This window comes from Rissa tridactyla, chromosome Z (genome assembly GCF_028500815.1).
Source record: "Rissa tridactyla isolate bRisTri1 chromosome Z, bRisTri1.patW.cur.20221130, whole genome shotgun sequence".
Classification (NCBI taxonomy): Eukaryota; Metazoa; Chordata; class Aves; order Charadriiformes; family Laridae; genus Rissa; species Rissa tridactyla.
The window spans coordinates 14,449,598-14,464,954 of record NC_071497.1 but is presented as its reverse complement, the minus strand read 5'-3'; the positions used below and the strand labels follow the sequence as shown (position 1 = coordinate 14,464,954).

Sequence of the window (15,357 nt, the reverse complement as noted above, 5' to 3'; positions counted from 1 at the left end):
TAATTCCGGATTTACATTGTTAACCCTTGTCTGGTCCCCAGGAAATCACAGAAATATTCAGGACAATTTGTACCGAATGTGAGGCCTTTGCACAGTTGCCTGTAAATTGGAAAAGTGTTCACTACTGTGGAGTGGCTGAAATTCCTCTGCCATAGCAAGCAGCCAGAGGGGTCAGCTCCACCAACATAAAGGATAACCATACCACACTGCCCCCAAACATATTTAGTTAGATAAACATATCACTAGTCCATATTTCCAATGTGTATTGAGAATGCAAAGTTCTGAGTAAATGTTTTAGCTATTAATTAATACTGAGTGTAGTGGAAGGAAAGAAATTCATTAGACATTACAAATCTAGTGATGTATGTGTTTTCCTTATACTTGTAGAGCTTTATTATTAATTGCTTGAAGTGACTATAAGCTAGAAGTCCTTCCTGTGGCATTTGGAGCATAACAGAGGAAAAAGAAGAGCTGTGATAAGAGGTAAGTGGAAAGATTAATAATTTTAAAGTACTAATTATTTAAAAGAAGAGGGGAGGGCAGAAATTTCCAGTAAATTCCACCCCTTTTCTTTCATCAGATGACGCAAGGGGAATAAAAGGTGATGTAATTTGAAATGCTTACAGACTTCTTAATTTTTTTTACTGCTATTGCTTGGAACACGAATTATTTCTGCTATGAACTATCTGGCAATAGGAATGTAAAGCATATAGCTACTATATGAGCAGAGAAAAAAGTAGAATCTGTGCTTAGTTTAGGCTTGGTGTTATGCTGAAAGTAAAACAGGCAGTTGTACATGGCGGTCAGTGCAGGATTTAAAAATCATTTTGAAACTGATAGAAGCCTATGTCCCAGACTGTCAAGTCATCAACCCCTTCTTCAAGTCTCTTAAAAACCAACACTAAGCATTCCCTCTGCTTGAAAGAGTAAGGATTTGATTTAGAACCAACCTAACTTGTTAAATAGCTTGCACCTCAGTATTTCGCATTGTGTCTTGTTTTGTAGTTACAAGCTCAGCTGTACCCTCCTCAATTGTATTTTTCTGTAGAATGTCACACATCAGATTAAAAGAATTTAATTAATCTATTTAGAAAAACAAATGTCAATCACGTAAGCTGAAAAAGTACAGCATCCGATTAATTCTCAGTGAAGTACTGAATAAATTACTCGACTTTTTTTTTTTTTTTAATTAACTAATTAGACAATTTAGAAGATAATCAGGATGGAAATAATGTAAGTGAAATATGAAGAGGTTAACCAAATAGATACCCAATCCCCATGTCTCCTCTCCCTTAAAAAAAAAAAGAAAGAGAGAAGAAAGAATAGAGTATTCCATACTTAATATTAAAGCTAACCAGAAACTAACCCAAAACATTAGCTGTTTGGGGATATTTTCATATGGAGAGTGGAACGTATACCACATCAGAATTTGACAATCTTTATTTCCTCTTTTTCTGTGCACTCAACAGTTCTCTTATCAATCTTGGTTATTTTTTGTTCATTCTCTAAAAAAGTGAATGATTTCAGGGGTCTTTGAAATCACAAATTCATTTTATGGGCTCCGTAGTCTCTTAGTGTCCTGGAAACTTCATCTGGGATGCAAAGATAGCAGCAGCTCAGGTAATTTCTCCCAGTGAGTCAAGTTCTCCTCTGACAGCACAGTCCTCCACAGGAGAACAAGGCTGAAATTATTATTACCCAAGTAAGTTAAGATTCCTTGGCACATGGCAGCAGCAACTGGGTCAACAAAAAAAAAAAAAGAAAAAAAAGAAAAAAAAAGAGAGAGACAGAAATGCTGCTGAAAAAGAGAAAAAAGTCAGGTTTGCCAATAAAGTCTTTCTTGCTGTCCATGGGAAGAATCTTACTGCTTGTATCTTACGTGATGCCACTATGAGAAGCCATGGGACGGCCCACAGCTCAAAGAATACTGAGACTTCTTGCCCTTATAAATAGGGCATTATTTGTGGAGGGAAGGTATTTTGAAAGTAATAAGAGACAAAAAAATTAGTGACAGAACATCACTTTGCTACTCAGTAGTAGTGGGAACGCCAGAGCACATGTGTGAAAAATAAAATAGTCTATCAAAGCTACTAGGGCTAATGGTTTCTTACAGACCATTGGGTACATCTGGAACAGCTGAAGGAAACAAAACTGCCATCTTGCAAAATAGAATGAAATTGTTTTCTCTACATTTCAGTTGTTTCACAATCCATTAAAGCTATCTTTTAAGATGAAAAAGCTAGAAAATAAACACTGGTGCAGCTTGGTTGGGTGTTTCCCGGTGAGCTGCCTAAATGTGTGGGTGTAAGTAATCAAAATGTAGAAAGACGTTTTCTCATGACTTCTCCTTAGGCCCGGTTGACCATAAGGAAGTAAAGCCGAAAACAACATATCAGCAGAAATTGCTTGTTGAACAACCAGCTGACAGTGTGCTAGGTAGTGCTGAAAAAGGATGAGGGATTTGGGAAAGCTCGCATAGGACAGGCTTATAGTTCAGCTACATTTGGCTGGATTTGCAGCGAGCCAAATACGGGTACCACCACCAATAAAGCATTTGCAAGCAAGAATAAATATGTCCATAACAAGGGTGATCCTTGTAAGTTGCACCATGAAGCTACTATGTGTACGGCATGCATAAGCTGTATGTTGTTTGTGTGCATGTGCCAAGAAGAATAAAATTGCAAAATAATATAGGGAATCAATTAGTCTTCATAGAATATATCACCGCGCATGACAGGCGTAAGGTTAGTTGTCTGGAAGTGTCTGTGAGCGCTGGCTGCTGGATGGCCATACCCTAACACGTTCTGCATGTACAGTAGCGTACCCTCGCTTTGCCACTTACTGATTTTTCTGAGTAGGGTAGCAGGAGATGTTTCTGGTGCTAAGCACACTGTGTGACTAATGAGGCTCAGGTGCCTGAACAGTGTCAGGTTTGGGATGAACAGCCACAAAATAATACAAGAGGAAATCATCAGCACGATCGGAAGTGCAGATGGAGCTGCACTTTCGAGAGAGACTTGTTACACTCCAAAGGGCAAATTAACCAAGCCACAGGCTGCCATAATGCAAAAACTAAATAAATACCAGGCAAGGAAAATACTGACCTTGAAGCAAATATTTTACATATACTACCCTTGAATACAGAAATGTCAATTGTGAACCTGTCTTTCAAAAATCCTTCCAGAACTTAGTGAATGCCTAATATCTTCACACCCTAAAAGCATTTCCTAGTGATGAATTACAAAAAATGATTTTTGTTGGTTTTTTTTTTTTTTACTTCTTTATGATATGACCCTTGTTTAATATTATTAGTGCACGTTCTTAGTTTGGCTGTTAGCTGGAGAACAGTTATCAAATCTGCGCCCTAAAAAACAATCAGCATTTTAAACTCCTTACAGGAAAGACTCCAGGTCAGATATGGGCTGCTTCTTTGCTATGTGTCTCCACTAAAAACACGGTGGAACAACATCCTAAATATGATCTTGCCACTAGCACAGGGTAGACACTATCTTTGGAGGGCCGTTCTTCTTCGCAATTTCTCCCTCCAGTCCCAGCGTGTCACAGTGGGAGCTGACCATGGAACTACACATCTGTCTCACACAAGTGGTAAGTGCATCCATTTTTGATTCATTTCTTCTACCTACCCAACACACTCCAACCACAATGACTTTCAAAGGTCTTCCAGGGAAAGCTGAACAGGGGTTCTGTGTGTTTAAGAGACAAGTCTGGGCCAAGCAGGCTGAAGTCTATGGGACCAATACAGAGCAGGTTTCCAGCCCAGGTAGTTCTCATTGTGGGCACATGAAGGACCAAATCCACATCTTCCCTGCCCTAAAGCCAGCTGCTTTGCTACAATCAGTGTCTTTGACTTCTATACTCCCTCTTGTTCCACATAAAGCCTTCCAGATGAAATTCTTGCTGGTATCAGACCATCTTTGCAAAATGTTACAACTTGTTGTGTTTTTTTTTCCCTGAAATGAAATTTCAGCAAAAAAATAATCCATCCAACCAGCTTAATTATGACTAAATACCCAAACAATCTATTGTACATACATATATATAGTGTATATATATATATGTGAAATCTGCATCTAAAACAATAGCACATGTTAGTATTTGTGAATGTAGTGTGATTTCACTTCACCCTTTTAGATTTTATTCCTCTGGGTCTGATGCAATGCCTTCTCACTCCTGACTATTCCCAGCTGCTGAAATGGCCTTTGGGAATACGGGCTCCCTGAGAGCTACTCTACCTCTCACTAGGTCTGAACCAGGGACACACCAAAAGCAAACTCTAAAGCTAAAAATTAAAAAGAACTGAAAAGAATCAGACCACTTTTGTAATTCCACTTAGAGGAGGTGCACAGAGGTGCCCACACAGGCTGAAGCTGTTGGTTTTGGCTTCCAGCTGCAGAGTCAGGGGGTGATGAATTAGGTCACAGCTGGTACTTTTTTTCTTTGCAAACATACAGCCAACGCTGTAACTAGAACAGAACAGCTCTCTTTCACCAATAAGACAGATTCATCAATTTTGTAGTCGTGATGGTCCTAACAGAACTGTGCAGAAACACCAACATTCAGCAGGTCAGAGATTCAGCCGGTGATTCCTGTGGCAGGCCCATCATTTGTGGGTTAGATGAAGGCTACATCTCAAGAAGAGTCTAGATTCCATGTAAACTTCAGACTCATGCAAAAGGCAGCAGGATACTGTTCCCTCTGGGTAAATAACCTGAGTGTGGAAGGCAGATGCAATTGCTGGGTCTCCCAAATCAAATACACTTCAGCAACAAGGATGAAAACTGCATTAGTAGTTTGGTAATTTAGGTGTCTGAAATGTTGTGTGTCAGTGTAATGTCTAGTGAGCAAGTTTTGAAATACCTGAGATTAAAAGCTCAAATGTGGTTTGTGTCCACTGCTTTGGCTGTGGGAGGCTCAAACCCCCAGCGCCGCAGCCGTAGGACAGACTGGTTTAAGTTCAGACACTATTTTAGTCTGACAACAGCATATTTGAAGATACTCACACACGCTTACTCCCATTAATTACGGGAAGAATGACTCTTCACTGTCACAGGCACGTATTAACTAGAGGTTAACACAGGTTTTCTTCAGGTTAAGTTAAACTTCACAAGAGAAAAACAAGTCTTGAAACAGAATTATTAGAACTTTCCAGTCTAACTAAAAATTATGATTTCTTGTAATTTTGAAGAGCCTACAGCACATTATAATGGTGCTTGTGTGTCTGGTAATGTATATTAAAAGCTGTTTAACTTTCTAAATATGTAAATGAGTCACATAATGATAATACATACAATTTATGTATTTTTTTGGTAACATCTACTGATCCCAAAGAAAATGCAGCCATGAACAGGGATTACAGGGATCTACCACCGAATGCCACTGCACTGTTAGCTCCACAGTTACCCTTTCTTAAAAGGCTAATATAACCTTTTGAGTCTTTTACCATATATGGGTCCAACAGCTAAATAATAAATAAATAAATAAATAAATAAATAAATAAAAATCCAATATTTTTAGAAACCCACTAGATTTAAGATTATTGGTAGAGCAAGTCTATAGCACAGAAGATTCTGTCTGTCTTGGAGGACGGAGACATTTGACAATGTATTTATTTTTTGCCAGAAATAGTCAAAGAGATGCGCTTTAAACTGTTTTTAATTGTTGCTGGTTTCCTCAGACCTCTTATTGATGGTGGCCATCTTGCTAAAATATGGCTCACACATGAATATTTCTGCGACTTGGCCCACTGTGAGAAGCTGCAAGCGAATTTCCAGACCGTCTGAGGGTTTTGTCAAGAGGCAAAAGCCAAGTTCTGGCACTTGTTCTTTGCTTTGTCCTCACCCTTCCAAGGGAGTAGGTGAGCCTGTGGCTCTTATGTCATGAGGACTTAAGAGATCGTACTTAGCCACAAGCTTGGTGGATCCATACTTCAGCATGGATGCCAAGATCATTTTGATTCTACACAGTGATGACTGGAGTAGAATCAACCGAAAGAAAAACACATGGCGATGCTCAGTTCATTTTCAAGAACGCTGACAGGATTAAACTCAACCCCTTGTCAATTTAATTGAACATTTGCTATGGCAAGTGGTGACCACATACACAGTGCAAAAGCGAGCCCTTGTGTATATTTGAACGTTACCTTCAGAACTTTAGCTTTTAGCTCTAGCTGTGAATGGAGTACTGTTATTAAAAAAAAAAAGAAAACAAACCACAAACAAAAAAAAGACATTAAATCAAAGCCCATTTCTCGTAATGGGACCCAAGCCTTCACCTTGGAAAAGGGTGGAGCGGGTTTTGTGCCTACCCAGCAACACGCCCAGAGCAGCCGGCGCTCATCGGGGACAAGGTTAAGCCAGTTCACTGTCTGCCCCCAGGGTAAAGCCTGCCCTGCTCGGGGAATGTCAGCCCCGCTTTCCTGAACTCCGCCTGCAGTATCTAGAGGAAAGCGGGCTCGCATTGTCTTCCCCCGCTCGCCCCAGGAAACATGATATCATTCTCAAACAAAAGCGGGAAAGCTGACAGATCTATTGAGATGGGTGTGACTGCAGCACACACCTCGCTGGTCAGACCCGGTGGAAAAGGCAGTGACCGGCAGCTCTTCAGGGCTGGGCTGTCCGCACTGATCGTGTTTATAGCTAATCTCCACCGCCGACTTGTTGCTCCCGTACGCGTGGCTTCATGCACCGTGCTTGCTCTCTGTGTCAATTAGGTGTAAGTTACCACGTAGAGAAACAGGAGAGACAAGGAAAAAGGGTTGGGGTGACTAAACTTTCTTTTATTCACCATCCATAATGCTTATAGCACCAGGTATCTCCTTAAAGTGAAAAGCTGGAAGTGACCTGAGGGCTAGATAGTTTGAATCAATGCACAGCTAAGAAACTTAAGCTACAAAAGAGGAATTGGTAAACACTATGCAGCCTATTACAGCAATGGCTAGATATGAATACTTCCAAACATGCGTTCAACAGATTTTAAACACTTCCCCCCCCACCCCGTATTAATCTGTAGCCTTTTACAGATGCCGAAAGTAACATCTCGAACTCATCTGTTCATAATTTCACTTAGCTATTAACATGCTGTTAATCAAGAAGATCTGGAAATTGTAAAGCAAGTTACATGGCAACGCAGACTTCTGCCTTTTCTTGCCACTTTCTGGTTTTCATTGCAGCATAATCCGCAGTGTTACAGCACATTATCTTTTTACGGCGAGATGGACTGTAACAAGTTATGCATATCTCAATGAAACAGTTAAGAGTGAGCTAAGAGTCTAAGGTTATTGTGTGAGTTGTATTTCTCCGTTACAGATTTTGCTTGGTCTGTTAGCTACGAGAAACTGTCCAGAAAACCAAAATATGGATAGTGAAAGCAATACTGAAATTCTGAGCAGCTAGGAATCCAATGGGAAGAGCGCAGGCTTCCTCAGGGCTCTGCTTGCGATAGCTTCAGCAAAGCATCTCTAATGTTAATGCTCTGAAGACTATAACCTAAATTTTCATTAGTATAATCTTTCTGTATACCTTTCTGCAGATATCTCTTACAACTAACTTCTGATTTGCTGAGCTAATGACATTTGCTGATAATACCGAATCATTCTTTAGCTGTATTTGAAGTGTTATTAATTGATCTTATATAATGTGCATTATTCTGCCCTCTTTGTCCACTGACTTTCATCTAGATTTCAGTTGTGGAATCCTGTCTAGAACTTGACTAAAATCAGATACTGGAATACCTAGAAACATCAACTTTTCCTACTGCTCAGCCAGTTCATATAGTCAGACACAGAAAAAGTCAACATTTAGTCTGTATTTAGAGCAGATATTCTTGGGGAAAGACATCATTGGTTTCAAAGTAATGAGCTTTATGAAAAAGTTAATACCATGAGACAGAGGAGAAACCCTGTTGCGATGTGTGTATGCATCAACAAATGACTTCAACAGTTAAAAAGAAGTAGCAGCAGATTCTACATGTAGCTAAATCCTTCCCAGTAGCTTGGCCAGAGTCCTGCCCTCACTCGCTGTGAGCGCAGTGCACGGAGATAAGTGGTCTCACTGAAACAAGCACAAGTACTTAAATCAATAAAGATAAGTGCTGGAGTAAGGAGCAGAGTCTCATGCCTTTTGCCTGCACATCGCGTGAGAAACAAGAAAAGCGTGACGGGTCGACTACGGATATTAAAGCAAAGGCTTACCTGAAATTATCAGGCTGAATCCATAGAGAACTAGATGTGCTAAAGGGTCCATGCTTTCCAAAATTTATCCATCCAGTTCTTACAGTCGCTCATGGAGTATCCTTTTCTCGGGGCAGACGTTTACCAGTTACTCTCCTCCTGCATGGCAGGCTGTTTACAAGTCACAAGCAAGAAATCTCAGCGCTGGAGCAGGCTGGAACAGTCTCATTGCTGTCTGAGTACAGGGAGTTTAAGTTCCTTTTTCCTGTTTCCTTTGTAGATTAGGATGGGAAAGGCAGGATCTTAAAGGCATTTTTGTATCAGCGGGATTGCAGGGCAGTGCAAATCCTGTCCATCCAGCAATACATCAAAACGGTTATCTGGAGCGGCTGGAGAAGCAGGGGACTGCTGTTGGTCACAGTCAGCAAAATAGGAACAATGATGGCATCCTCCAGTAGGCGGGAGAGTGCGAGTAAAAAGTCCTCCACCTAGCTGGAAAGCGTCATCCCCTTCTCAAAGTGCAGATCTGCTAATTTATCAGGGTGCTATCATCTTTTCCCTTATTTATTTTATCCACTTGTAAGCTGCTGACCGTAGCGCATCTCAGCACACAGTAATAAAAATATGAAGTAAAGAGTAACAAAACAACCAGCTGAATCCAGTATAGACCAAAGCCAGCCACAATCCAGCAAACTACTCCATTAGTTCATGTGCTTTACTGGAAACAACTTTTCTCTGCATTTGACAATTGGAAACAGACTGAAAACTTGTCGCAATAATAAATCACACACAGAGCTAGTATGACTTCAGTGGGATCAAAATGCTATATCACTCAGGGGGGCCTCAAAACTCAGAAGCTAAAACAAAACATGAGGAAAAAATACAAAGAATACCACAAAAAAATAATGAAATAAATGGAAAAGCAGCACTTGAGATATATAAACAGAATTGCAAATAAAGGGCAATCCTATTTACCACTTGACTAAATATAACCTATGACAACGTAGCATTTAAAAGTCCTGTGGTTCTGCCAAGATGCCAACACCCAGAATGACTTTTACGGAAGTATGGAAAAGCTAATGTTCAGCATCATTTTGGAAATGGGGTATGGGTTGATCCTACTTTGATTTAATTTCCTTAGGGAGACCTTTTAGCCTTTGGGTGGTGTAGATTTCACAGAAGTCCTTTACACTCAAGATCAATTGCCAATCTACAGGAGACTTCAATGCATTAACCCAGAGCTGCTCCTTACCTGCTGCTGCTGCCCCCCCCCCCCAACCCCCCAAATACAACTGAAAGTGAAACACAGTAGGAAATTAAACTGAAAATACCCTATGGGTGCAAAAACACTTCAAAACACTACAAACATTCCAAACACTACAAAAATTCCACTTTCAGGCTTAAAGGAGGCAGAATATAAGACATTTACCGGGTCTGGTTCCAGACCAAAATACACACATGTATTTTGTCCATCTTTGATTTTTGAGAACCTTTCTTTCTACTCTTAGACATGAAGAGGCAGTGATTACCCAAATGGCACGATAACCTTAGTAAGCCTGCTAGTATAGGCCCCTCCAACGTCAGAATACTTAGTGTATTACCAGATACTAAGTATTATCATAATTCCTATCTAGTGGATGTCTCTGTTCCCATTGCTCATTTAATGTGCTTTTTACATGGCCTATCCTAACTTTTTTTTTTGGGTGTCTTTTGATTTGCTGAGGGGTGGGAGGTTAAACAGCTTCAGTCAAAGCTGTGGTTCTACAGATTGTTATTGTGAGCTTAGAGGGGTTTTTACACTTTTCACTTAAATCTCCCTCCCCGGCGCATAAACAGGTCACTGAGGAGAAATACATCATGCCTCCACTTGTAATGCACCTAAATGCAAAGCAATGCATACGGCCTGCTGCTGATACTGATTTTGCAGTATCCATAATTAGCCAGGTCAGGTACTTACTATGTTTTGAAGGATCAACAGATCATTTCATCTGCCATGACAAGGGGGCTATCTCCAGGATGAGGTCGGGCAGCCTAAATATGCCATACTCCACAAGTACAAGAAGGCTGCCAAGACTCGCTGAAGTCAGAAGAGAGGAAATACCTACTTACCCAAGTCAGGATGTGGTTGGGATACTAGCCTCAGCAGGGTCATGTATTTGTTTTGCGTTTCATCATGTAATTTAATTTTTGAAGTAATAAAGAATAGCATCTATGATTCGGCAAACATTTAAATACTTGTTTATGTGTAATAAGTGCTTATGTGTAGATCTGTTTCTATTTGGAAGGCGTTTAAGTGCCACAGTTTCATTATTGCTCCCACTAATGTCAAAATTAAGCACACAATAAGCTTTTGCTTGACCATGGAATTAAAAGGATTTCGTTATTCTAGATTACTCTCATTCATATTTAAGTGTCTGCCAGCCTTACCGTCCATATTTTCACCCTTATATTTCATGTTATCAGAATATGAATCTCCCTAAAAGTAGGTCATATTGATTTTCTGTTCTGTGAACTAAAAACTGCATGATCTGATCATCCCTCAAATTACTGAGGAACTCAGAGGCGCAGTAGAATTTTCTGTCCCCTCCACCAGGCAGCGACGATATCATAGCAGGATCCAATGCACAAGCCCATCTCTTGCTATCCAGTCCTCAACTTGTGTTGATGGGTATAAATCTCAGCCTGCATTCACTATGAAAACACAGGAGAACTGGAAATAGCCATCTGGCAAAACCAGGTTGCCCGTGAAAGAAACTGGGCCACAAGCGAGGATGGCAAGAAGAGTAAAATATGATACTGAGTTACTCTAGCTTTTGTTGCATGTGGGACTAATAGATACTGTTGACTACTGGGCTGGCCAACGAGCATGCCTGTGGCACATCCTCAGGTGGGTAGGTAGCTGTATTTGGGCCCTGTAGAATGCACCCTTTGTCTTTTCTAAAGGTACTTGGAAAGACTCAGAAAGGCTGTCCAACCCCATGCGACTTGGGGAGGGAGTCCCCTGGGGAGGGACTCTTTATCAGGGTGTGGAGCGATAGGACAATAGGACGAGGAGCAATGGTTTTAAACTGAAAGAGGGTAGATTTAGATTAGGTATTAGAAAGAAATGCTTTACCGTGAGGGTGGTGAGACACTGGAACAGGTTGCCCAGAGAAGTCGTGGATGCCCCATCCCTGGAGGTGTTCAAGGCCAGGCTGGATGGGGCTTTGAGCAACCTGGTCTAGTGGGAGATGTCCCTGTCCATGGCAGGGGGGTTGGAACTAGGTGATCTTCAAGGTCCCTTCCAACCTGAACCATTCTATGATTCTATGACTTCTGAAGTGTTCCCTTCGGGAACATCAGTCTTGTGGTTGGTTAACTGCTGATTAATACGTATCAGCATTCACATCTAACCTAACACCCATCACAATGGTGTGCATGAGTTTTTAGATTAGTTACAGAAGGGAAAAAAATTGTCTTTCAAGCTGTAAATATAACCCTAGCGTTAAACATGGCTTTTCATAACTCCATTTGCTGAGGGCTAATTTTATGATATGTCAAGTGTCCTGAACTCCTGACACCAGGCTTTCCTCTTTAGATAAGCAGCATGCTTGTCTCAAGGACAATCCATTCATACACGCTGTAGTGCATGGAAATATGTGAGGAGGAAAAATAAACAACGCCACTCTGCACTTCTTTAATCAGGTAGATGTGTTAGCAGAAAGCACATATCCTCTTGCAGTGTCTGGCTGTATTATGCTTTTTGGAAACAAGCCATTACTTTGGCCTTGACATGATGTTAATATGTGTTAGTAGGAGGCAGCAGAGGAACTTTAGGAATTGTAAGTCACCGCAATCAGCTAATGTGAAGCAGAGGCTCATAAATGATGGAGTTTAGGCTTCTTTTCTTAAACAGTTCCTGCTCTCCCCTACAGAACAGTCTATGCCACTGAGGCAAACCACAGCCCCTAAGCCATTTATTTTGGATCACCTGTAAGTGAGAGGTAGCAGCCAGGTGGCCAGTCATAGGACATGTGCTGTTGCTGGTCTAAGCGTTCAGGATGCAATGCAATTGGCAGTGTAGGAACAGGAGGGAGATAAAGGTTTTGGCGATACATACTTAAAGATAAGTCATGCCAACATGGAAGGAACAGTGTGGAGGAGTGGTGATATTGTAATACGCAGTTGTGAGAAACTTTAAGGTGGGGTAGAAAAGGTAGCAGAGTCTGGTTTGTGTTGTAGCTCATTCTCATGACTTAGCCCATGCTGAGGAGGTGCAGTTACCTCTTGCTTTTTCTACTCTCTCTCCTGCATGTGCATACTCAAAAGGAAACTTCAGGTTGCAAACATAGCTACGATCAGGTTTTTCACTCAGCGTTTTAGTATTCTTCTCAAAAATGAGCTTCTCTTGGATTTTCAGGAGACCGTAGTCTGGAAAACGGCTGAGTGTTGAGCAGTCTACAGAACAGCCTCAGTCAAATGCAGCTGTTGCTTTCCTGTCTTCCTTGCAAGTGAAATGAAAGGCAATTTACTACCATGGGATTAAACACAGGATTTTGTGGGAATCTCAGGTTTCCCTCAAGGGGAAAGTTGAGCTGACGAAACAACACAGGAGTGCTTTAGGGCTTCTGTATCAGTAAAGTCATTGTGAAGGACATCTGGCTGTTTGACTAAGGTCTATACTCCGGAAACTTTATCTTTGTAAGTCACTTGCATTTTGCTGAAATAGGTTTTATGTAGACTCTAGAATGGCCTGTTGTCAGCAGCAGGACAAAAAAATAATTTTTGTTTCCCAGTTCTTTGCTGACAAAAGGGACCAAAAGTATTTTAAAAAATGCTTGGAGAAAGAAAGTGTGAAAAGTGAAGTTAAGAGTCAGCAATCGTGATGGCCACTGATGATGTCAAATACGTATATGAAGTCACATGAGTGAGAAGTAGGTGAGGTAGTTACATCCCACTTAGTTTGTATGAAAAGGACAAAACTGCATCCTTGTCATTGCTTTTTGAGCCTATTGTTTTTCTACTTTAGAGCATGTCTGCTTTTTTTTTAGAAGACCTGCTAAAATGGGTGATTTTGAACATGTGCTAAATTAGCCTCAAACCAAGTTTTTGCTTCTCCGCCAAGATTGGACCAGATTCTGGGAGCACAAATGTAAGTGATGTTAATACTTCTACTGCCCAAAAGCCAAAAGAAGTCCAGAGATGAACGAGATTCTCCAGCCTGAAAGAGGTGTCATCCAACGGGAAGTAAGCAGAGCTCATACAGAAGCTACAGAGCTCACAATTTTTCTCCTCTGTCTCTTACTGCTTTTCTGCTTAATTTTTCTACAATACATTTTGAAAGATGAATGAGTCTGTGCATTTCTGTTTAATGGTAACAACTGTGTATCCAAGTGTCTTTAAGATATTGACACTGAATCACCCCAAATTATGCACAGCAATAAAATATGACTGCCTAAAGTAGCCCAGCATTAACGAGGCAAATTTCATTACCTGTGCAATTTGGAGAGTTAAAGACTAATTGCATGAGCCACTTAATGCATGTGAAGTTTGCAGATCCGACTATTGCTTCCCAGGGCCAGGAAATGGGTCAGGCTAATTAGATCTCAGGGTTAGTGTTTTCATCCACTAAGGTTGCAAAAATTCATTCTGAAAGTCCTGTTTGCAGGACCCACTGTCTTCCACTGAATTAACGTCACACTGTAAATGTGATTTGAATTATAAGTTTTATTTGATGACTGCATCATTTAACTTTATTTAACTTTAACCAGCATTAAAAAAGTGCAACTTAGGGACAAATTTGCTATCAACCTGGTTTTGCTTCCAAATTTATGTCACACTGGGTATTGGCCAAAATTTTGTTACAGGGGAGCCACTTGCACACTGTTGGTGAGCTGCAGTGTGACAGTTCCTTCTCTTGAACATTCCGGCTTTAACTTCAGTCTTCTCTCTCTGTGAGAGAAAGATTTCTAAATGGCAACATATTGAACAATATAATTTTAGCATTTCTTGAAATATGGAAATGTGAAAGACAGGTTAAAAAAGTTAAAATGTAGGTTTGTGTATAGGTAAAGGATTTCAGTAACTTTCAACTCAGTAATCCTAAAAAATTATTAAATACCAGAAACCTGAACACAAGTTCAAGCCACAAACACCCTCTTTTCATTTGATTTGGAAGAAAAAGAAGGAACAGGAAGGATACTGAAAATTTGAAGGCTTTATTTGGAATTTTGTCTCTCATGCGTAACTGATAATTTCTGCTATAATCATTATTTTCTTTTTCTTTCTAATTCTCAGATGTGCTGAGTCCCCCCCTCTCCACTTGGAATATTGTTTATGAGCAGGCTCGTGTTGTGCATTGGAGACAGAGGTCTTGCATCTTTGCTCATCCTTTGTGGTGCAGCAGAAATCTTGGGCCTGATCCAAAGGTACCAGCGCTCCGTGAGTCAAGCTCAGTCACTTTAAATGAATGTAGCTTTCAAGGAATTAGCTTTACAAGAGGAAACAAGAGCGGATCATTTTACACTTCTGGCACTTTTTTTTTTTTTTTTAAATGTCGGAGGCTTCCTCCATTTCACACATTTGGCAAATTGTGCAGTTACTCCTCCTTCCTGAAAGCAGAACCTGCAAGTGTAGACCACGAGTCATGGGCAAGGAACATTTTTTCCTCTGCTCCAAACTTCTGCCAATCCCAATGAATGGCTGATCAAAGCTGGGGTTTGGATTCAGATCATCTCTGCAGTTATGAAATGCTTAAAGGCTTCCTTCCTTTTTTACGAAGGAAGAACAAGATGGCAACTCTTGTTTGGGAGTAATTCAGTTCCCCTTCCCAGGGATGAAACCGCATTTCACAGCTGTGCTCTGGCTGGAGTTGTCACCCACAACATATGTAGGGTTCAGTGGTCAGCTGGTATTCATCATTCTGCATGTGTTCAAGCGAACTTTGGTTTTATGATCTTTCAGAATCCAAGGGTGTTCTTTTTTCACTCAGGACAATTGCCACACCCACTTCACCCAGATGCCTTGTCACTACAAGGCACGTTTCCAAGGTGTTCACTCAAAGCAGATACTTTGCAGAACAGTTATAAAGTAAGTATTGTAATATCTTTCTCCTCACAGTAAGATATTCTTATGGCCAATGCCTCACCATAAGGTCCGCCTTATGCCTTGTATTCTTCTTTTACACTTGC

The 15,357-nt window shown here is 40.7% G+C and overlaps 1 protein-coding gene across 1 annotated transcript in view; it reads right to left on the bottom strand.

The window, feature by feature from the left end:
- Positions 1–8,595, bottom strand: part of TEK (TEK receptor tyrosine kinase) — a 43,136-nt gene extending 34,541 nt beyond the window's left edge. The window contains exon 1 of the mRNA XM_054185919.1: positions 8,210–8,595. Coding sequence (XP_054041894.1) covers positions 8,210–8,261 — 52 coding nt within the window. The 5' untranslated portion in view covers positions 8,262–8,595. The remainder of the gene's footprint in view (positions 1–8,209) is intronic.
- Positions 8,596–15,357: the final 6,762 nt, after the last annotated feature.